The sequence below is a fragment of the Apteryx mantelli genome, chromosome 2 (genome assembly GCF_036417845.1).
Source record: "Apteryx mantelli isolate bAptMan1 chromosome 2, bAptMan1.hap1, whole genome shotgun sequence".
NCBI classification, from domain to species: domain Eukaryota; kingdom Metazoa; phylum Chordata; class Aves; order Apterygiformes; family Apterygidae; genus Apteryx; species Apteryx mantelli.
Genome location: NC_089979.1, coordinates 120663271 through 120687003, shown reverse-complemented (window position 1 = coordinate 120687003; position 23733 = coordinate 120663271). Strand labels below are relative to the sequence as shown.

The following is a 23733-nucleotide window of genomic DNA, read 5'->3' as shown; positions in this document are numbered from 1 at the left end:
CCATATACAAACCAACACCACGTTAGGTCAGTGCCCAACATCAGCACATTACAGATGTGCCTGCAAAGATGCTCATATGTTAATCCTGAACCAGGACAATTCTAACAACATCAGAGCTGTGAAGCGCCTGTTGACCTATGTGCAACCATGTAGAAAAAACCATGTTATCCACCTACGGTGGCACGCCTAACACTGCATAGTAAGTATCCCACCGTATCATGTCCTCTGCTGCTCACACGCATACAAATTACCCACTTGTTTACTAGTCACTAAAGAGCACTGACACAAAAAGAAGAGCAGGGAAAACTCCCCCACCCCCTGCAATAAGGCTCGGGAACTGTCCCACTTCCAGCTGGGTGTTGCTGCTCTGTCTCCCTGTTAGGCAGTCAAAGTGAAATGGGCCCTTGTTAAGCAGACCAGGTGCAACTAATATGTGATGTTAAACAGAATAAAGAAGAGTAGGTGTGAGGACTGAAAGGCTGCTGGGGTTGAGATGGTGCTCCTTGGGTGATGAAGTCAAGGCACAGATAAATCCTGCAGCTGCTGAGGGGCTGAAGGAGAGTTGCAGGCTCTGCTGTGATGAAAAGCCAGCACAGCCCAGCTGCCTCCTCGAAAGTTCACTTTTTGTCAACTTTAAGTAACTCTTTGCTGCAAGGGATTGTGTCTGGAGTAAGCATGGGTGTGAGCAGCTAATGCATTTGTAATATTTGTATAGATATGTATGTGTATAAGGATAGGAAATCATCTGGCTGTCAGGGTAGAAAACACTGGTGGGTGTTTCAACATGTACTTTGTAATGAATTCCTGCCCTACTGTGCCTGTAAACACCATTGTGCTTTTCATCTGCCATATTTGCAGCAGCAGCAGCAGAGAGATTTCTCTTGAAATGGATTGCTGACACCGTGAAAAGCCCTGGACAATGTGATAAACACGCCGGGGCTGCGCAATGCTAATGTTCCAGAAAGACGCAGGACAAAGCTGAAACAACACAGAGCCCAAACCTGCTTGGCTTGGCAAATCCCGCCAGCACGGGGACTGCAGGGGGTGAAGCAGCCGGGCTGGCTCGACGGACTTGAGCTGCAGCATGCCCTTGCCGAGGCGTCGGTCTTCGTTCCTGGGGCAGCAGCCCTCCTCCTCCTCCTCTGTGGCGCCGGAAAGCTCAGGGGCGCCCGGCCTCCGGGTCAGCATCGGCGGCGGAGGAAGACCCCCAGGCGTCTATGTGGGCACTGCGCCCCCGGGAGGAGTGAGCAGCCTGGGGACTCGGGTATCCCGCAGAGCCCTGGGCATCACCAGTGTCTTCCTGCAGGGCTTGCGCAGCTCCTGCTCCACCGTGCCCCTGGCCCCAGGGCTGGAGAGGGGCCGAGGCCTCTCCTACGAGAGCCTGAATGGCTGCTTGGTGGAGTACATAGAGAAGGTCCGAGCTCTCGAGCAGGTCAACCAAGAGCTGGAGGAGCACATCAGAGTCTACCTGGACAAGAAGTCCTCCACCATCAGCAGCTGGGGAGCGCTGAGGGAGAACTGGGAGGCCCTTTACCACCAGGTAAGGGTGAGAGCTGTTTTTGCAAGGGGTGGTGAAGGGGGGGGAGGCTCACAAATCATTAGCAATCCTGAGTGGTGAGGTTTGATGCTGATGATAAATGCAGCCTGATTTCAATGCACGGCACCCTAGATGGAGGGTTTTAAATCTATCTTCATGATAATTAGCATTATCATTTCACAGTGTGTTGTGGAAAATGCCTACTAAATAGGAGAATTGCCTCAGGCATTCTGCACATGTGGGCAATTGAAATGCACCCCAAGGTGCGATAGTCTGGTCTGATTAAAATGGGTGACTTTTTTTTCCTTAGCAGTGGTTATTACACTGAGCAGCAAAATTATTAAAAGAAAACTGCTAGAACTGAATTAGTTTATCCATCAACATGATATCATCGCAAGTATGTTGGGTTTTTTTAATTAGCAATTCAGATTTTTACGTTATTCCCTCATTTGCTTAATCACATTTTCAAAAGCTCTATTTTTTTAAAAATAATAATTACATGGCTACAAATGAGTGCCTCCTCCCCTTCCCTTTCTAGCCACCCCGCCATCCCTTACTCCCCTCCTGTCTGCACAGGGCAGGCTGCTCATTTTCCAGGGAGGCTGTGAAGGAAAGTGTCTACCATGGGAGTGTGAAATGGTGTCTGCTTTGACCCAGTGGTTAAGAACAAGTCCTGAAAGATGCTACAAATGGTCCCTTTTGTTGGGAGGATGAAAGAGCAAAGTTAAAACCAGTAAGAATTTTCCTGTTAATGTTCTGCTTGCAGAGAAAACAGAGATTTGCTACTCCGAGGTCTCAGTGCACCTTGCACGTCTCTGCCACTGGGTCAGGGGATGCAGGACCCAGCCAGATGGGGTAGCTTGCTTGGGGTCAACGGCTGAGTTGCAAATCGAACCCGTGTGTTCGGAGTCTCGCTCCCTATTTCCATCCCATAATCTTGCCCTTTGGAGAATCAGGCCTTTCACAAAGGCTCAGGAAAGCAAAACCCGCAGAGGGTTTAATCCTTGTTCCCCAGCCATTACAGCTACAAGCTGGCTGCTGGCAGAGCCAGGGTCAGTTCCTGGCTTTAGCAGGAACTGCTTCTTATGCCCTGCTTTTTATGGCCATTCAGAACCTCCTTAATAGCTCAACAATGCTAAAACTTCTTAATTCTTCTAATTCTCTAATTCTTCTCTAATTCTTCTGAATTCTTGCCCACTTTTTTTTTTTTAAACACTTCTGTTTTAAAAAAAAAAAAAAATCCATGGAAAGGAATTGCTGATGAGTAGTACTATCACTGAGAAATACAGAGAACAAATGGGATTTGTGTAGCAAAGCAGTTTTCTCTGTGGGATGCAGTACTTGGGGTGTGGGGGGGGAACATTTATTTCATCCAGAAGTTAGGTGGTCAGTGAAGAAGAAAAGTTGCCCATTTCTTAAGCCATATGACCAGTAAATGGCTGCATGGCTCCAGAAGGGCTCTCAGGCTGGTTCTTGTGTCCAGTCCTTCCTGCCAGAAGTGTGGATTTATGAGGCAGGTGAACTAATATGCATGTGTGCTGGATAACTGCATGCACAAATATCCGTGTGGAGGTGTAGACGTTGTGGCTTTGAGTGTGAATGTATTTTCCTCTGTTGGCCATAAAGGGAATGGAGCCAGTGCCTTTGCGCAGGTGGCAGGGACTGAAAGGGTAGTTTTGTCACTGAAAAGCAGTGCATACAGTTGTCTCCCCTCAGGTATGGAACTCCACTGGAGAGGACTGGAAAGATGAGAGGAGCCCTAAGACTCTTGCAAAGGTGTATAGCACATCCATCCTGCCTTCAAAAAAATGGACTAGATGGCTAGTCTTACTGCCTGGTTCACGTGGTACAATTTGAATCATTCAAAGTCTCTGGGATCAGTAAAGCCCAGCTTGCCTGCCAGGCCTACGTGTGAAATGAGTCACTTGTCTCAGCTCAGTTCTCCATGGCTCATAATGAAGCACCAAAATCCTTGTGACTTTAATAGAGAATGAGTTATTCAGAGACCTGATACCCTGTGTGTCCTTGACCATGCCACCTACAGCCTGATTCTTCAGGATAGCCAGATCCTGAATGGATTTAAAAATCCTGTCCTTTGGCCAGTATAAATGCAGCTCAGTGGATTTGGTAGCTCCTATGCCAAGTTGGGCAGGTGGCTTGTATCTATCGTCTTAGCTAGTCTCATTAGGACACCTCATCCAGGTTTGCAGCAGCACCTTCTTCCCGGTGTAGCTGGTTTCCTCAGCCCTGGACTGAAGCCAGGGGATGGGACAGGGAGCACAGCAGTGGCTATTGCTGAAAGTGAAACCCCTGCGGAGCTGGAGAAGGTGACAGCTGCAAAAGGGGGTGAGAGAACCTGGGCGCGGGGCGCTCTGGCCCCATTTGCCCATGCTGGGCAAAAGAGCCATCCCTGACCTGAAACCTGCAGGGCTCCTGGAGAAGGAACAGGAGCAGGTTCTGCTTTGCCTCCCTTCCATTGCTGCTGGTGGCAAAATGGGGAGCCTCTCTCAGTCGGAGGGGAGAGGAAGTGACCCCAAAGAGCTGAGGAACAGCAGCGTTCACACCTTTTCCTTGACGCCCTGCACTTCAGCCTACTGTCCGGTAGCTCTTGCACAGTCACAGAAAATGTTTATTGTTGAAAAAGAATTTTAAATTCCCTGAGCCAATTTTGTATTTCACCTCAGGCTGCCCAGACAGAGTTTCCCCTCTGGCATGGGCAGGGGTGTATTTCAACTGTACTGCATATCTAAGATAGATCTGCAACCAGAAGGCTACAAATGTCATCTGAATCCCATATTTTACTAGACAGTGGCATAAAATGTTAGGCAAAGGTCATGTGAGCCGTAGTGTCCAGTTAAGCACTGACTTTAAAGATGTTGTCTTTTCGTATTGATAAATGTCATTGGCACCACTAATCCTATAGAGCTTGCTGAAGAGACTGGCTCCTGAAGGCAATAGAGGTGCAGAATCTAGGGTGCTTATAAAAAGCAGTATATGCATGAAGCAATCTAGCTGTTGTAAATGAGGACTTCGATGTGAGATGGTGGGGGGAGGCAACGATTTTCAGCCAGCAATCCTGCTTTTTTCTGATTAGTGTCCCATTCTGAAGTTGTAGACCCACCACCACCACCACCCTCCCCCCATAAAACCTACAAGGGCTTACAGCTCAAGCCAAGAAAACTAGAACTGCAGGTGCTTCAAGGCAGCCTGTTTGATTTTTCTTTATATGAAAGACAGTGTTGTAATGCAGAGGAACATACTTAATTTTTCATCCAAATGCTTTCTTTTTAACCTTTCCTTATATTGTTGTCCTGCCACCTTTCTCTTATCTCCCTTTTTTATGAGTAAATAAATGCAGCTCATAATGAAATCTAGCTTAAATATTGGGATCTTCCTACACAGAAATGAGAAAAATAAAGCAATGAAGTAATAACAATTGCAAGTATCAGAAAAATAGATTAAAAAGATTAGAAGCATCCATATCTATTTAACCATTAAAACAAAATAGAGAATACGAAGAATCAGAGTTTTTTTTCAATTATGTCAATTAAATCAATAATGGATCAATTAGATCAATAAAAGATGCATCACTACTTTTCTTTTTACTTTCTCAGATATAATCTGAGATAAGATGTACAATTCTGACTAACTGGTTTCTGCAAATTTTTTTTACATTAAACATCAAGATAAAAACAAAAGTATGACCTTATCCCAGTCCAAACACTAACTCATTCATCCTGGGGCTAACTGGCAAAAGGGTGTCAGCATTAACTCCAAAACTGTCCTGCTTATTAAAATAACAACAAAATCAGTTGCCACAGAAACAGCTGCAATAATATGAAATAAGTATCCTGACTCTACAATGAGTTCAAGTAGGAAAAGTAAAAAGTGTTCAGGAGTCAAGTTTAATAGAAATGATAGATACCTGACAAATATACTTACAAAAAAAACTTCTAGATATATATTTAGATTTTCTGTAGCTGTCCACATCAGCCTTGATGTGACATATTTAAAGCATGTTGGTAAAGGACTGCAAAATCTCAGGATTCATTTTGATTCCTAGTCAGTGGAAAACAAACGTGCTGCAGAAGTGCCGTGTTTTCCAGCTGGGGGAGGCATCCAGCAGCCATAAAACCCCTTTGTGTCGTTTGCATGAGGCAGCTGTGAAAGTTTTGAGGCAGAAAGTTGCTCAAGCAGCTGCCTATTTAAGCCAGGAGCCTATGATATGAACAGATTTTGAAAAAGATGAAGCAAAGAGAAGTTCACAAATTGACACGGGACGATGGGGAGGTGGTCTAGAAATATACTGCTGTAACCTGTAGGTACTTGCTTAACCCACTGGCACTGTACCTCCTCCAGTGCTGTCGATGGGTGGCGGAGGAAAGCCAAATTGCCATAGCAGTCGGGGAGCTGGGTTGCACAAAAGGGAGCGCTTCCCTGCCAGCTCGCTGGTGAGGAAGCAAGGAGAACTGTCTCTAACCCTGCTGAGTGAGCCCAAGAGAGATACTGGGCAGTCAGTGCGTTAAAAGTGCGGTAAATAAGATCCTGGCAGCAAGTGAAGAATACTGTGCAGTGCAGGTATATGAAAGTAGCAACAGAACTGAGAAAATTCACTACTGGAGTCCCATTTTCCAGCACTGGCTTTTGCAGATATTCGGGAAAAGAAATCTTTACACCAAAACAATGAAAGATAGTATAAACTTAAAGAAAAATCTGCCTATAGGTTTATGTATCTAGCTGTAAATTGATCTGTTTACTGCCATATGAAAGAGGTTATTTCAGAGTCTTGTTACTAAGCCATGGGAAACAATGCACATTTTGCTGACAAACAGGCAGGTGGACTAGTCCCTGGAAAACAAACATAATGTTTCCATTCAAATCAACAGGACAAGAAATCTTTCTAAATAACCGTTTTAGAAAACCATAGCTACAGTGCGTTTCCTGCTAAATGGGTCAGTGCTAGGAAACGGGAGCCATGCGGAAGGGCACACTGAAGGGGACGCGTTCTGCAGCTATTCCGGTGGAGAGTGGAGTCTGTGGATACTATGGCATAGGGATCAGTATCTCAGCAATTAAGGTACCTTCTGCATTTAGCAGGGATGCTGCCGGTGACAGAGCTTACAGTGAACCATGCTGAGCCACATGCAGCGTGCGAAGCGGTGGCCCTTGGTTGCTGAAAATCTTCTAGTCAAAAATCAGAAACGTGAATGGCTTTGTCTCCACTGCTAGGCAGGAGCAGCCCAGAGCTGACTCAAGGTTACATTTACTGCTTATTTGCCTGCTGGCACACCTTGGGACTGCCCCGGGCAGCCCCTCCTGGGAGGAAAACGCCAGCACACCCCGGCAAGCATTGAGGGCAGAGGGACGGGGTGGCTGAGCAGCCCCTCTCCTGTTGGCCACCCTTGCAGCAGCGTGGCAGACGGGTGGCCAAAATCACCGGGCACCCTGCTAGAAAGAGAGGCTGGCTGTTGTGGAGCGATTCCCGGTCCCCCCCAGCTCAAGTGTAACGACAGCATTGCCTGGGGGAAGCCTCCCTCCGGCCAGGCGTCGACATCTGGCATTTTCAATTGCTTTCCTCTCGGCAGTAACGCCTAAGAGCACCAGCATTTCTCATGACCATTAAACTAGGGGGAAAATGCTTCAAGTGGCAATGACTGAATCGGAGGATAATAATGGAGGGTCCTTTAGGGGAAAAAATACTTGTATTTCATTACAATTGTTAGAGCTATTACGGCGATGAATTATTGACAGAGAGCTGGATGATTTGAAGCAACTATCCAACTAACAGTGTTAATTATCAGTCTGGGCAGCTGTTTTTTACCAGAGCAGGTGTGTTCCCTCCCTCTCCCTCCCTCTCCCTCCCTCTCCCTCCCTCTCCCTCCCTCTCCCTCCCTCTCCCTCCCCCTCCCGACAGATGCAAAGTAGGAGGAATTTTGCAGGAACCGAGTGAAATGAGAAAACCTTGCTGAGAGGGATTTATGTGACAGAAATATAAATTCACCTTATTTTATCCTGCTCAAACTCCTTTTTTCCAGTCTTTATCCCAGTCTTCTTACAGAAAATGCAAAAGAGATTTAAATGTCTAATTAAATGTCTCTTCTGCAAAATAGAATGTTATTTGTAATGATAACTCCTTCCCATAGAGCAGTACAGCACCTGGGAAAAGAGAATGCTTGAAATAATCTTAGTGCATTTACGGAGATGAAGGCTGAGTTCAGCCTCCATGACTCTTCAATTACGGTATGTGGGAGACGGACAAAATAAGTCTCTTCCTCTCTCTCTCTCCATCAGATGGCACAGAGCATAGTTCAAATCACCTAAGTAAATAAAAAAGTACAAGAAGGAATAAATGTCTTGGACCAATTTCATCACCACTGTGACTTCAGCGTATGGTTGTGAGAATTTGAAAGATCATTGGAGTTTTCTAGAGAGATGCCTTTATTTGCGCCTGGCCTTACTGGTTATATTTACTCAGTGTCAACATTAAGCCTGAAAAGTGTGCAGGGTTGCCTGTCCCAGGAATCACTACATTCAGCATTGAAAACACTAACGTATTTGCTGAGGGGCAAGGAGAGGAGCTGCCGAGGAACCCCTCCTGTCCTGACAATGCGTTTCATTACTTGGGATACACTCTAATGATGGTGCGTTATTCCTGTCTGTAAATTGGCCAGATACTATTCTATTACTGATCTCAAGGGCACAACAAGCTCTCTCAAAACAGTATTGAGATGGTTTAACTGCCACATAGAGGATGGCAATAAATTAGTTTGAATTAAGTCCTCTTATCCACCTCCAACAGTCCCCAACCTCGGACTACATACACAACTGTTAGGTAGGATCATTAGTTTTTAATCCCTGTGGTTAGCCAACATTAAAGTTTTTAGAGGTTGTTTCTCTGGGAGGAGATACTGCTTTGAGAACTGGGCATTTTTTGATGTAGTCATGTTTATTTATAAAATATGAGATATATAAATGAAGTCCTGTTTTCCTAGATGCAGCAGGAATCAGCAAAGGACACATCAATCTTCCCAGCCTCTATCCAGGTATTATTTTGCCTAAGTAATAGTCCTACCTTTACATTTGCTTCCTTGAGGCTCTGAGAATGGGCCCAACACAGAAAGCATGACTGAAAGCAGCTCACCAGGTTACCGCTCGGCATCTGGGCAGCAGTAACTGGGTTGCGTGCTTTTAGCCTGGCTCAGCTGTGAATTAAAATGCTTTGGAAGCCATGGCCTGATATAAACAATTTCTTTAAGTCTGTGGTAGGAAAGACTAGACAGGATCTTCCATTCTTTTTCCGTAAAGGGATCATTTGCTGAAACTGAAGTCAAATTACAAGCCAAATAATTTTCCACTACGTGAATAACTAAACCATGAGACAGGCCACACCTGAGGCCATGAACTTAGCAGCATTCAAAATGGGACTAGACATTTGTAAGGATAAAAAGATTATACAAAGCTATCAGTTAAGTATAGTTAAGAATTTGAAAGGTGTAGTAAATTCTGCAATTCCAAATTTAGGGAAATCTCTGTCAAAAATCAAAAGTTGCTGGTCACCGGGGATAGATTCTCCCCCTGAATGTCTGTATCACATCACACTTTATCACAGATGGAGTTTGGAAACCCCCTTGAAGCATCTGGTTTTGTTTGTTGTCAGACACAAGCTAGTAGGTGGGCCACTTGATGCAGTCTGACGAATCAGAAGTTTTTATCCAAATAAGAAATTTTTGCTAAAAATTAAAATTGTGTTTTCATGTCCATAAAATCCCAGTGAAATCAAAGAAAATTTTTGATGCTGTCTAGTTGAGATGTTTTATATCATGAATATTCAGTGTTAACTCAAGAACTGAAAAAAAAGTGTTCAAAAGGTGTATGTGCATCACAAATTCTACTGTAGAAAGACAATATGCAACTTAGAGGAGCTATTATTAGTAAGAGTATTTGAACTTGCATAACACTTCCCATCTTGGCAGTTTAAAATGCCATGTAAGCACCAATGAATTAGGCTTCACAGAAGCTCTGTAAGGCAGGATAGCATTGTGCTTCGTTCCCTCATTTCAGGGAGGAAGCAATGTCTCAATGAGGCTGCTTGCGGCTTTGTGAGCCCTCTCGTTTGAAACTAAGACAAACAAGGGTGTTTCCTAAATTGCTGCATCTTGCATTTTAATACATGTGGCAGCAAAGTGCAAAGGCAATCAGTCTCACTAATACTGAATGCTTGTATCCAACTGTTGGTTACTAGGAGAATTAAATCAAACCAAAGAACCACTAGATGGAAGTCTTGCATCTTTTCTTTTTAAGCCTATAGAAAGGCTTTCATAGCTAATGTGAATCAGAGATACTTTTTCAGGAAACTTGCTTTCTACATAGAAGCTGCCATGTAATTATTTATCCTTCAGATTGACTATTGTATTTAAACGGTCTATAGCTCATTTTCAGGAGTGCTGAAAGTCTAAGTTCTGCTGACTTCCACTATGGCAGTGGCCTCTGACCCTTCTAAGCATTAGATTTTTTTATACAGTCCATATTTACATGGTACAATTCAAGTTTGGGCCTAGAATTGGAAACCCCTAGATTTTGTCACTGTCTATTTGGTATTAGCTGTCAATTTTTAAAGAGGGGAGTAATTTCGTCCTGGACAGAGGCTCACATATTAACAAAGTCCTCAAGAGCATGGTACTAGGGTTTTGATAAAGACATACACTGTGGGACAGGTAAGAAGTCGCCTCAAATGCTCCAACAAAACCTGACATTACTGCTAAAAATAGCTTTTAATAACTAGGAAAAGAAAATGTACTATATGCATCTTAACGGAGGGTAGTGAGAGTGCAGTTTGCCTCCTATGTGTGTCTCAGCATAGAGACATTATTCCAGGCAGCTGAAAACTACCAGTTATTCCCCTGCTTTTACTTTCATGGCAGACCAAAAGGCATTTTAAACTGAATTCAACTTCATAAACTTGGTGATTAATATAACTCCTAATTTGCAATGTATAGTTTAAAGAATTTAACATTACATTTGCTTGTGGAATGTTCACAGTTTCCTCAAAGGCATTTATTTTTCTCAGACATTCGGCCAGATAGTGTAACCGCGTGTGCTGGCTGGGACGTATGGACTTGTTTTGACTGGTCATGGTAAATCATAGGGCAATGTTTCTTTTCCCTGACTTGAGTCAGGAGAACAGTAAAAACTTCTGTGAAGCATCCATACACGTATGAGTTGCAGGAAGACAAAATGCAGTAATTTCTGTAGAAACATGAAGCAAAAAAAGAAAGATTCCAATGAGGCCAAGAGTAAGTTTTCTAAAAATTAGAAGAAAAAAAGCCTTTCAGTGTTTGGGTTGAAGAAGAGGATATGCCAAATTCTGCTTCTTGCTCACTCCTAGACAGTGACAGTTAAAGGATTGTAAGGGCATCTGCAGACAATAGCCTCTACCTCGCTGCTGCTGCTGTGTAAAGACTAAATGTCTTCTCTGCATCTTTCAGGAGAAACTCATGTCCTACAAGGGGTCCTGATGGGCCAGACATGCCACCGTACAGCACCAAAGTCCTGGGCTCTCCCTAGCTGCTCTGAAATGTCACAGGAGGGACTACTTGGGGGCTAGGCAGTTAGGCTGGTTCTAGTAAAGTGGGATTGTAAGAAAGCGAGGAGAGGAAAATAAGGAATTGAACAATGAACATGAGCTGGTATTTCTTAAATAAGTAGTCTGGTGTGCAAGAGAGCACATAAAGGTTTTCTATTTTGTGCTGCATGGTTGCATTAGCTGATGTGCAATAAGATACCATCTCTTATCCCACACCTGTGGCTTTCATAGCATCTCTGACTTGTGTGGCTTCTCTAAGTTCTGAAACTATCATGCTTAGACTGAAAGTTTTTTCTCCAGTGGCAGCATTCACGGCATTTCTATTCTCTATCCTGGTGCTGTTTTCACAAAACATGTCGGAGCTGAGTATCTTTGAGATGGCCTGTCCCTCTACAATATTGGTTGGAATTGGCAAAAAGATCCTAGAGTTATTAAAGAAAAATTGGCAGCTCATGTAATGGTATAAGCTCTGTTTCCTTTGGAAACCAAGCTAAGCTGGAGTTGGTAGGAACTTACTTCTAACCACAGGCTTCCAGCCACAGCCACCTTTTTTTTCTTTTTTCTCCTAACAGTAGGTGAGAAGTAAGTAGATCATTCTTTTTTTCTCCAGTGCTTAGATTTTAAAAATCTAGAGTGCTTTGAACATCATGTTCCATTATGGACTTTCAGTGTGGGGAATAGGTTATTCCTCTAGATTTCTCCTTATCAAATGCCTTCACATACATCATACTTCATATCTGTTAGCCACTAATCTATGTGATTTTAAAACGATAAGAGCAATAAGCCACTTTTAGTGAGGATGAATGTTAATTGCCATGCAAAAATGCTTCAGCCTCACATTTCCATCTCCACTTCTTCACTGAGCAGCAGGCCAAAGAGTAGGTAGAAGCACCATACTAAGGCAACTATCCCATTTATGGTACATGAGATAACTTGTCTGGATGCAGCCTTGATGCTGTCACACTGCACTGCCTTTGTACCTACAGAGAGCAGAATGCTTAAGGTATATTCACATCTCATTTAGTTGCAAACTTGATTAGCCAAAGAAGGATTTCTACTTTAAGAACTCTCCTGGCCTGTTTAAAAAACTACTCTTATTCATGAGCTGGTTTGCTTTCAGTCACAAATCTCCATGGATAAATCCTGAAAAGGAAGAAAGAGATTTGTATTTACAAAGCCTGTTGCAGCTCCAAAGGCTAGCTGCTCCTGTAGCTATCCAGCCTCTTTGAAGGCAACCCACTCAGATCTCTGTCCTCCCACTATCACCTTTTTCAGATGTTTGGCCTCTCCCTTACAGCAAAGACTTGAGTTGTGGCTACGTCTATGTGTGGCCTGCTAACGCCATACGAGGGGCATTTCCACCTTTGTGCCCCTGAGCTCTGGCTCATGGACTGGTACAGCGCCCCAGGTGCGCACCTGACCCCAGGGCACTTGGAGGGCCACCTTCCCCCAGGGCACCCAGGGTGAGCCACAGGGATCACCTTAGCAAGTCCGTCTTCATTTCAGCAGCTGCAGGTCAGCTCCTCCAGAACGACGGCACAGATTGTGGGACGGCCAAGCCGCAGGGAGCTCCGGGCTAGTTAGTTGTGGAGAAGACCTTTCCATTCCATGGTGAACCTTGTACCAGATTTGGCAATTCATTGTTCACCACCTCTGCACCTGTGACTCCAGAGCAGGCAGTGGTCTTTTTTACTTTTTTACCACTTTATAAAAACCCTCTTGAATCAGAACAAGCTGCTATGTAGCAAACCTTTCAGGTTTGGTTACCCTTCAGGTGCCTTCTGGGTATTAAAAATGCACCAAACAAAGATACCACAATGTTATTTGTACACTCTTTCCATAGTATTTCACATTCACTAGAATAATCGTTGAAGACTGACTGCTTCTTAGGTCTCATATCTAACACAAGAACTTACACAATCCCATCAGAGAACAAAAGCAATGCTCTGGGAGTCTGAGAACTGCTCACGAGGCATGAGTAACAAATATTCCTTGGCTCATTGAAGAGTACAACCCTAAAGAGGATTGCTGATATGAGAAGTGCAACAGGAACTGCATAAGTGCTACTTAAACTGTACCTAGAAAATGTAAGTGGGACTTAAATGATGAACATACCTTGTGCCCAGTAATGACTTTTACCCCTTGTGACCAGCCGACAATGAGAATAAATGTGTTTCCATGAGAAGCTGAATGGTTGGGAGCAATGAACAGATTGATGAAAAATTACAGCCTATTTGCAGACAATTTGTGAATGGTATGTATGAAATTCATTGATTAAATTATCTGGAATGAATCACTTGAACAGCCCTAGGCTAAAAGATTATTTTCAGAATCAAAACTATCCATCTGCTTAAAATATATGTATAATGCATATAGCTAATGTGCTAATACTCTTAATTGTTTGAACTCTACTGTTTCTCCCTTGTAGGTGGGCGAAGCAGTCCTTGAAAATGCTCATCTTATGTTGCACACAGAGAACATTCAAGCTTGTGCTGAAGATTTTAAAGACAGGTAGTCTTGTGAAGCACCTAATTGGCCAATTTCTTTGAAACTTTACCTTAACAAGGGCTTACCCTGTAGGGGAGTAATGTTTAATGGGTAGAATGGACTCACTTTTTTTATGTTGGATATTTAACCACCTAACTTGGGAGGGTTATTGTAACCCAGCAAAATAATTATGACAATAACACTAATTTGGAAGAATGTTTTCAAGACTCATAGTAATGAAAAATGTGTACTGGCAAAGTTATTTAAGCTAACCTTTGATATACAGACCCTGATCTCTTTTGAAAGGACAGTATTCATTCAAATTTTGGGTTGATGTTTTACAAACACAAACATTTGTATGATTTTTAGTTTAAATTTTCAAACAAGTGGTTTTAGAACAAATAATCATTCTGCTACAGCATCTGAAATACAAACAATGTACCTCTACAAATGTCAGCATGAAACCATTAGATAAGCAAAAAGAAATGGACTGCACTGATTTTCCTTGGCTTTGCCAAGAGGAATGAATAGTAAAAGATGATCTTAAATACTGACAAACTACTTTTAAAGAGTCTTTCAGTTTGCAATGCCTAAGTTGTTCTGAATATAACTGGATAAGCACGTTTCCTTACAATATTCATGTATATAAGTACATGAAGCTCTTCAAACTATATTCAGAAGGCCTGATTCTTCTAGCTTTTCTTCATAACAGACTTGTTCATTTACAAATAGTTTTTTGCAAGATCTGATGTACAAACTGTACTTCAAACTAATTCATTTTTATTCCATATGATTTTTAATCTTCCCTTCAGCAGCGTGCTCTCTCTCTCTGGTATTGTTTCATTTAATAATACTAAAACATGCATTAATCATATACTTATGTTTGTCTTTTAATTTAGAAAGGTAAAACTCTGAACTACTAATTTTGTTCCTTTACATGCAGTAAGCCACACTCATATTTTTAAGTGCTTTAAAAAATAATTAAAAAAAATGTCTATTGGCTTCTGCAAGCAATTTACATTGTAAAGAAAATGTTCAGTTAATCCACTGCATACTAACAACTCCTAATTCTCACTGGGATCAGCTGCCTCTTTCCCAAGCTGTTGAATTCCCAGCAAAGGTGGTGGTTATTGGGGGAAGAGTGCAGAAATTGTTTATGAAGCTGGCTCCCTTCTAACCTGCTCCAGAGTCCAGGTGCCCAGGTTTGCTTGGTTTGACACTGAAGTCTCCCAGAAAAGGAGATTCTTTATGTGACCCAGCCACAATTTAAATGGAAAGACTAGAATGAAAAGGAAAAAGCAATAGCAATGCAGCAGGCAGCACTATATACTGGCAGTACCTACCACAATTTTCCCTAACATTGAGCTGGTGGGGAAAAAAGCAACTGCAATTTAGAAACTAGCTGTTTTGCTTTAACAGCAATTCTAGTTGACAAACCAATTGTTCAGGGAGTATGGTCTCAGTTAAATGAGCAGTTGCCACCTACATGTATTTGCATTACACATATTGATGAAATTAGAAGTGTCCACACTGTTAATATGCGCTATATAGTGATAGTTTTAAAACAATGGGAGTCGGTGGGGAGAGGAAGCAGCAGCAGCAGCTGCCAAAGCAGTCACATTCAAGTCTGAACCAATAACGGGACAGTCTTTGATGAAAATCTTTGTCTGCCTGGAGCAAATACCGGATTTCCTATTTACTTCGGTGCTACTAGGATTTGATCTTAAGGGCAGGTTACGACCCAGGAACATAAAACAGACTTTCATCAGTATGCTCATTACTAAAAGTAATGCTTGACACTCACATGTTTTTTCATCCTTAGCTCTGAAAAGTTTTTATGTAAAAGGGTGAGCAGTTATTCCCACTTTACAGGGTAAAAGGCACACATATTCATACAGCATACAAACACCAGATCTAAATAGAGAATACATACCTCTCCATCCTCATTCAGGAATACTGTCAGTTTGATAATATTGTACCCCAGAGTGCTAACTTAGCCTGTTTTATTAAATCCCGAGTTAATGACAAGGCACTTGAGACTGCTTTAGCAGTGGAGTTGAAGTGTATCAAGACAAGGTGAGGGCAAGGCATATCTTTCGTGTTTCTGTGCCTCTGTCTGGAACACACCAGCTAATTAGCATGATGGTATCATTTAAAAAAAAAATGAAAGTTTCTCTTGCTGAGCTGTGCTTATTACATTTTTTTCTCTGCAGGTATGAAAATGAGCAGCCATTCAGAAAGGCAGTGGAAGATGAAATTAATTCCCTATATAAAGTGATTGATGATGCTAATTTAACTAAAATGGAGCTGGAGAGTCAGATAGAAAGCATGAAAGAAGAACTAGCTTTGCTGTCAAAGAATCACGAAGAAGTAAGTCCAGACTTGGGATACTGCAAAGCTAATGTGTGCCTGTTTTGGCTGGTTGGGATGATTCATCTGGCTAAGTAAGCATTAAAAAGCTACACCTGTCATGTATGGATAGTAGGATTCTTCTGAAAACTGTTCCTATTTTTCTTCTCTCTGCTAGTTTAAAGCACTAACCTTTGAGGCATGATTAAAATTACCTACTTACAATTTTTAACTCTTTCTCAACTGATAAATATGATGTGTAAGAGACACTGTCATTTCATTTCTTATTAGACATCACACAGGATATTCATGGGGTTGGAGAGTCACTTACGTCAAACTCCCAACTGCTAGAGGTCTGATCCTCATTCACAGAGATGTAAACAAAGTGCTGTACAGAGAACAAACTCTGCACATGGGATAGTACTGCTGCAATAACACTGAACATTAACTGGAAACTCATGCTCTGCTTAGCAAGCTACTCGATGCCTGAAACTGAGTCTCTACTTCTGAGCAACACACCACTGAAGCAAGTCAAAGAGACAAGCAGCTGGAAGTGTATGCAATTACTGCCTGATTTTGCAATACTGTATCACTTGCTCATTACATTCACCAGCACTATTGCACGAAGGTGGATTATACACTTCAGCACAGGTTTCAGGATCTGACGCAAATAAGCATCTTTACTGACAGGGGACTAGACTATGGAGTTACTACTAATCCCACGTAAGGGGCAGCAAGCAGTTGTGCTGATGCCTCAAGAGTGAAAGAGAGATTGAGCTGAGATTTCTCACTCAAGTGAAGCACTATCCTGCCTGACATTTCTTACGGACTATTTCTCCAACCACAACATCTCAGCAATGTTGGCATGCATATGGAGACCTGGGCTGCCAGGATAAAGCTTCATCCCCTCCCTGCTTTCACAAGATTCCCAGTGCCGTAATTTTGCTGAAAACACCTAGTGGCTTCAGCACCCCTGCAAATCTTGAGAAAGCTGGAAGTTGTTTTAGATGAGAGGGAAAACACACAAAATTGAAAGAAATTCACAAGACCCCTTTAAACTTCCATATATTGCAATGTTTGCTATGAAACTAGGAGAGTCAACACTGATGCTGTTACCTGCCCACATATATATGCCATAATGAGAATAACAGCCGTCCAAGAGCTCTTCTTCAAGCTCCTCTGAAGTTACTGTTCAACTGGCCATTTCATCTTTTTTTTTAATGGGTTTATTTTTTCTCCCAAGGATGTGAAGGTATTATACAAACAGCTTGCTGGATCTCAGCTGGAAGAACTTGATGTTCCTCTTGGAAGTGGCCTGGATGACATACTGGAAAAAATCAGAATCCACTGGGAGAGAGATATTGAAAAGAATCGTGCTGAGACAGGTGCTCTGCTCCGTTCCAAGGTAAGTGCTGACATAGGTCTCTATAGCTAACTCCAACATGAAGGCATCTAAAACAAATACAAAATCTGACTCACACCCTACAGTAACTTTGGGGGTTAGTTTTCTTCCTATTTCCTTGAAACAAAGAATGATGGTAAAAATATAAAGGATTTTGGTCCAAGCCCACCAAAAACCACTCTCATTAAATATCAGTGGCTTCCTTGGAATGCATCGTTTTCAGTAGCAGTGGAAATGACCCTGTTGATATCACAGGTATCTGTTGGAAACTTTCAAGGACTCTGAGATGGTGGCTAAGAAAAACAAACTTACTCAGGTGAAACCCGTGTAGGATGGGTCACAGTGGTTACCATTCTTATTAGGGCCATTTCTCAACTGGAGAATTTACAGGAGCCCACAAATCACAAAGGTCCAAATATATTGCTCTACACTATTTACACAGCTACAGACCCCTTGTGGGCTTCTCCTTGAAATTGTTTCCTTTGGCAGAGGTGGGAAGACTGGATATTAACTTGGAAATGAAACACGATCATAATAGAAATATTCCTTTTAAAAGTTCTCTCTCTTCCTGTTGCTGAGTCTGAAAGAGCTTTTTAATGCAACTTTTCCTCTGTCATGAAGAATCACTCACTTTCTGAAGCGTCTGGTTGAATAAGTATTTTTGCAGAGTTGAAGCATCAAGTTCAGTGCATAATGCTGTATTTTGATAGCCATTTCTTTCTTAGTTGACTGTTAACAACAAAGCATGCCATGGTGAATTGTAACTACAGCTGTGCTACAGAAATACTTAGGAAAGACACAGCCCCGTAAGTCTTATGGTACAGATTTGCTATGAGAGGAAGTAGTGGGTGGTGAAGCCAATGAGAATTACTCTGATGGCACCAAATTCTTCAGTGTCCCCACGTTCCTGTCAAACACTCCCACTGCTTATTCCTCCTCCTCCTGTGCAAACTGACACTCTCATAGCTTCTTTCTTCTCATTTACTTCATGCCTCCAAGATCTGGTATTTCAACTGCTCAGAGATATCATTTGCAGAGAAAACTGCCAACTTATACTAGACTGATCATTTGATCCCACTATCCTGTTTTTGATTGTGGCCAATACCAGATGCTGCCAATAGCAGACATAAAATAATCCATCCCTACTGTCAGACCTCAGACTAAGCTCTTATTCTTTAGGAATTAATTTAATTTGTTCTTGCTTTGGTTTATTTTTTAATGGGAAGAAGAATCGGAATATCACAGGCTTCTGGAAAGATCAGTTCTGGTTCTGAGCAGGTTCTTGTATGACATTGCAGGGTTTTTGTCTCAAAATACACCTCTCATTAAACCCAGATGATGCAGTTTCATGCCTCATACAGATATTGTTACTATTTATACAGATAACAAGAGTTATACTAATTATTTCCAGTCCTTTCTTTAACTAAGGTTGTGGCCTTATGACATCCTATGTCACTAAGTTGCACTGTTTAATAGTCGACGCTGAAAATGTTATTTTTGCCAGTTCGGAATTTGCCAACTTGCAGTATCATTGACTGTTTCCTTGCTCTTTTGCAACATCACAGGAGGAAGAGCAGTTCCCTCCCCTCCTTCACTCTTCATCACTATTTTTTTCAGCCTCTCGAGTTTTCTTTGCTCCCTAATGTTTTAATTTCCTTTCACTGCACCCTCTCTTTGGCATTGCTATGACCAGTTGAGACCAGGGCATTTCAAATGATGTGCTAGCACTGGCTTAGACGTCAGGGCAGTATTTTCATTGTTTTCTGACGAATTCCCTGGCCTGATTTGCCTTTTCTTCTGACTAAAGTTGCAACCTCAACTATATTTTTCATGGATATTCAGGCACCAAAACATATGAATTTCTACAGGTACCTCACGGGGTTTCATATGGGATTTTTTTTTTTTAGATGTGTTTTAGACCTTTAAAACTCTGATCCACTGGTCTGAGCTTTCCACTAGTTTGTCCATAATGCTCAAATCCTTTCCCTAAACTGATACAGGTAATTTATACCCTTCTAAGGCATGTGAGCTATTTAATATTATTCCCTGAAACATGCTTTGCTCTAATCACCGTTGATCTCCGCTTAACTGATGTGATGTTGTTCATGTAGTCTGACTCCATACATACACCTCTGGTCGTTGCTAATCTGTATAGTCTTCTGACATCCACAAACCTTTCTAGTCCATGATTCATCCACATTTCAGTTAGTTAATATGGGTTCTTGCAGTAAACCTTAAGGCACCATGCTGTTAATCTTTTGTCATGATGAAACTAGACTTTAATCCTCCCCTTCATATGCTGTCTCTTGACCAGCTGTTCATCCAGGACAATGCTCTGCCTCTGAGCACACGATTTCACAGCTTCTTCTGTAGTCTTCTATGACAGACCTCTTAAAAGGTTTTGAAAACCTCATGAATTATGGTCTGCTAACACATTCCCAGAACTCTAAGAGATTAACAAACCCAATTTCCCTCTGCAGATTTCACGCTGCTAAGACCCCATCAGGCTGTAATCTCCTGGATGTTTGTGTTCTGTCCCTAATCATCATTTAATTATCTTGATTCCATGAAAAACAGATTAATGAGAGATTCCACACTGCTAGCTCAGAAGAACTGTACAGATATGTTTTAAGTCAGCCATTCCTAGGAAATTCAAGCAACAAAATGATACAGATTTCAGAGGATCCTTTCATCCTTGCCCTCAATTAACCCAGTTTGCAGGCACTGTAATTCAGTGGATCCTCCTCCTTGTGCACCATCTCAGAAACAGGAAGAGCAGAACCTCCAGGACATACAAATTGCCTAGGGAAGAGAGCACAAGCATTATGTCTACACTTCTCTACAGGAGGAATGCCAAAGCTGCAGCCAAATTTCATGCCCAGCAGCTCCCTCCAGATTGTCTCTTGGGGTGATTCAGCTGGTAATCCTGGAAGGAGAATGCGGAAAACCTGTGTGCACCAAAAGCTTTAAAGCTCATTCAGTGTGCACTTACTGGCTGTATCATCCTCAGTAGTTAGTGCCTGACCTGGACACCTCCATCTACCCATCTGCCCTTTGTGTCATTCATGTACCTAATGTTAGGTAGCCTTAAGAGCTTAGGGTCTTTCCTGGAGGAGTCTCAACATCACTTGTGGTGAGGGCAAGTGGGATTTATAGGTAGTCTGAATTTGCACAGCATTCAGGCTGCCATTAAGGGAAATGTGGCTGAGAGATGCCAGGCTTCAGGCAGCATGCGTAGGCTGTAAATTATAGACACAGACAAAGGCACTCTCCCTCCCCTATGTATCATCTCATTAAAGAAGAGGCACTTACAGTCCTAGTACTATAATAATGTGCAGACTACACTCTCAAAGCAGCTCAGCAGACACAAATTACTCCAGAGTGACAGATCCATGATTACTAGTCCATGTCCATTGGTATTTGGGGAGGGATTACATCTCTCTGAAGCACAACCCCCTATCAAATATTTCTGGAAAATATAGGCTTTGTGCAATTTCTTGAAAAGGCCCATTTCAAGAAATTTTGTTCATTGGATTGAAACTGAGCCCTGCGCAGCACAGGTTCATAAATCCTAAATTATATTTGAGACTTAATTGGTGCTTAAATGACACTTTAGTCTTCGCTGACTGTTTGCACCTGAGATTATTTCATTTACAATGATGAAGGTGTATGGTTCGCATCATGTTACAAAAAAAAAAGTGAGTTCTACAGATGACCCCAACTTGTTGTAAAAAATGATTTTTGGTGTATAGTCCCAGAAGTCTTTTTTTATTTGATCATACATTTAAAGTAAAAGGATGCATGATTAGAAAAGGAAGACAAGGGCTAAGATGAATATTCGGGGTGGAATGGAAGTATTTTGCATAGTTTAGCATTAGTGGCAACCAGAAAAAGAAATACAGCTTTTGACCAAAGAATCATATTTGCTAGAGAGCCCGGTGCTGTGGATGGAAAACCTTGATCTCAGCTCTCTTAAAAAGTATAGAAATTTTATATTTATTAAAGTATCTTTTTCTTCACCCATTTTCAAGGTGCCTGAATTAAAACATATATTAAGAATCACATGCACTAAAAGCATGAAATTGAATTATAGTATCTTAATGTAATTAACCAGAGATTATTTTTCTGACCTCTGTGATGTGATACGATTTCTTCACTGATTCACAGAATCCTATGTGAAAAAAGCAGGGTGTGAATACTTCTGAAATAAAGTGAAAACTAAGTGAAAACACTTATTTCTAAAAATGTTTATAATACACTGTAAAGAGAAGACTAGTTACAGCAATGTTTTCCTTTTATAGGTCATTTTAAACATTTCTGTATGAATGCTGAACAGCTTCTGTTGACATAGATAAAACATTTACATTTATATGTATAAAAATATTTTTAAAGTAAATGCATAGAAAATGTGATAATTTTGACACTAAAAATTATCCAGCGTTGTTCAACCAAGGAATTTAATATACCAGAATCAAACTTTAAATCAGAACTGCCACAAACTACGAAAATATTAACTGTCATTTGGGGATGTAAGGAAAATAAAATATGAATACCCTGTGATGTCAATCATAATCTCTTACCAGCAACAAGCTGAACCAACAGCTGCTGAACGAACCCAAGAAGAAGAACTGGTGGAGGGCCTAAGAACAGAGTTCCATGAAACTGCTTGCAAAATACAGAGCTTGCAAGCAGAAACTGAATCTTTAAGAACTTTGGTAAGTAATGTTGATTTTCAGTGGGTATATTCTATCTGAATTCAACATACATTTTGAGGCGAACACTTCCTTCTCAGGATGCAGAGTTAAGTAGAAATCCCTGTTTAAATGGATATTTTTGCCAGAGATGCCAGACGTTTTTGAGCTCTTTCTGATGTGGTGCACTGAGTGTACAACATTCGAAAATTGGGTCTCAAATTTCAATCTTTAATGTCTTCATACTGACCTTAATAATAAACTTCACTGAGACTGCTGGGTGGGTAGTATTCTAGAATACAAAGAACATCAGGACCTTGTAACTGAGGTAGTCCAACATCTGTATTATGGTAATGTGCACTTTTTCAAAGTGTGAAGAAAGTCTAAAGAAAGGCATTCTCAAAATATTAAATCTCCACTTAGCATATATAATGGAGCCGATAGCCAAACCTAAATCAAAATTACTACAAAGCCTATGAAAATCAACTGTTTTGACATCTGCTGTCCTGCTCTTATAGAAAAGGGGTCTGGAGAACTCTCTATACGATGCTAAGCACTGGCATGACATTGAACTGCAGAACCTAGGTTCTGTCATTTCCAAGCTGGAGGCAGAGATGGGAGAAATCAAAGTAGAAACTGAGCAGCAGCAGCGGGATCGTGACAATCTGCTGACCAGCAAACAACAGCTGGAGAAAGACATCGCTGCTTATCACTGTCTTCTGGATGGAGAACAAAGCAGGTATTTCTCATTAAAAAACAAGCGTGCCGTGAACACAGTGAACGCGAGCTCTTTGGAAAGGTGTTGTGAGGCACGTAGAAGCTGAAGGACCAGGGTAGTTCTTGCGTTTAATAAAGCTGGGTGGTAGATGGTTAGGTTTGGAGAAACTGCTTAAGTGGAAGAACATTCCAAATCCCACCATGCCAGAATGCATGCTGGATTGGAGATAGGGAGTTTCTGGCACTGCCACAGGACTGGATTTAGGAATATGGCAGAAGATCTATCAGTCAGCCTCACTTCCCTGAAGATTTGAGATCTGAGAAATTACAAAGCTACTATAGCATCTGGGCTACATTAATGGCTGTAAGACAACTGTGCTATTGTTTCTTGTCTTGGGAACATGATGCCTTCCCTCTTCCTCCCACAATACAGTCCAAATATTAAAGCTGTGATCCTGAGGAAGCTCTTGTTCTAAGCACATGAGTACCCCCTGCAGTCTGAGGACAATTTGGCTCCCTGACTGTGCCTTTTGTGGAGAAACATAATTCAGATTTTTAATACATGTCCTCTGGGAATAACCTGTAACCTGTATAATGTTTGGGTTCTTTTTTTTATTATTTTTAAGAAACTTAATCACCATTAGTCATGGAACCTCTGAGAACATGATCCACAGATTTTGACTTACTCTTCTGTTCAGGGGTAAATTTTATGCTCATTTTGAAATAAAATAAACACAGTATACCAAATTTGTTTTCTGCTACACCATTAAATCCTGCTGAAGCTGATGAGATTTCACCTGTTGAAGAAAGACAGCATTTGATTCAGCACTTTTCCTATTTGTAGTAGTGAGCAATTTTACCTTGTTTTTCTTTTTATTTTCAGCTGATTATGAAATTGCTAGCACAAAGAAGACAATATTGCCATTCAAAGCAGAAGATGTCACTGCCAAGTATGTTCCTGGAAGCT

The 23733-nt window shown here is 41.7% G+C and overlaps 1 protein-coding gene across 1 annotated transcript; it reads left to right on the top strand.

Moving 5' to 3' along the window:
* The first annotated feature begins 1084 nt into the window (after positions 1-1084).
* On the top strand, positions 1085-23661 carry BFSP2 (beaded filament structural protein 2). Its single transcript, XM_013950736.2, has 7 exons — positions 1085-1540; positions 13549-13631; positions 15821-15977; positions 17200-17361; positions 21942-22073; positions 22568-22788; positions 23650-23661. Exons 1-7 carry the CDS (start codon positions 1085-1087, stop codon positions 23651-23653), a joined length of 1215 nt encoding a protein of 404 aa, XP_013806190.2. The 3' UTR covers positions 23654-23661.
* The last annotated feature ends 72 nt before the right edge of the window (positions 23662-23733 follow it).

What these genes read in the sequence shown, in the direction of transcription:
- BFSP2 (XM_013950736.2), top strand. Translation starts at nt 1,085, where the DNA reads ATGCCCTTGCCGAGGCGTCGGTCTTCGTTCCTGGGGCAGCAGCCCTCC. An exon ending in GCTGAAGATTTTAAAGACAG is followed by an intron (nt 13,632 to 15,820) that starts GTAGTCTTGTGA and finishes TTTTCTCTGCAG; the next exon opens with GTATGAAAATGAGCAGCCAT. An exon ending in TGTCAAAGAATCACGAAGAA is followed by an intron (nt 15,978 to 17,199) that starts GTAAGTCCAGAC and finishes TTTTCTCCCAAG; the next exon opens with GATGTGAAGGTATTATACAA.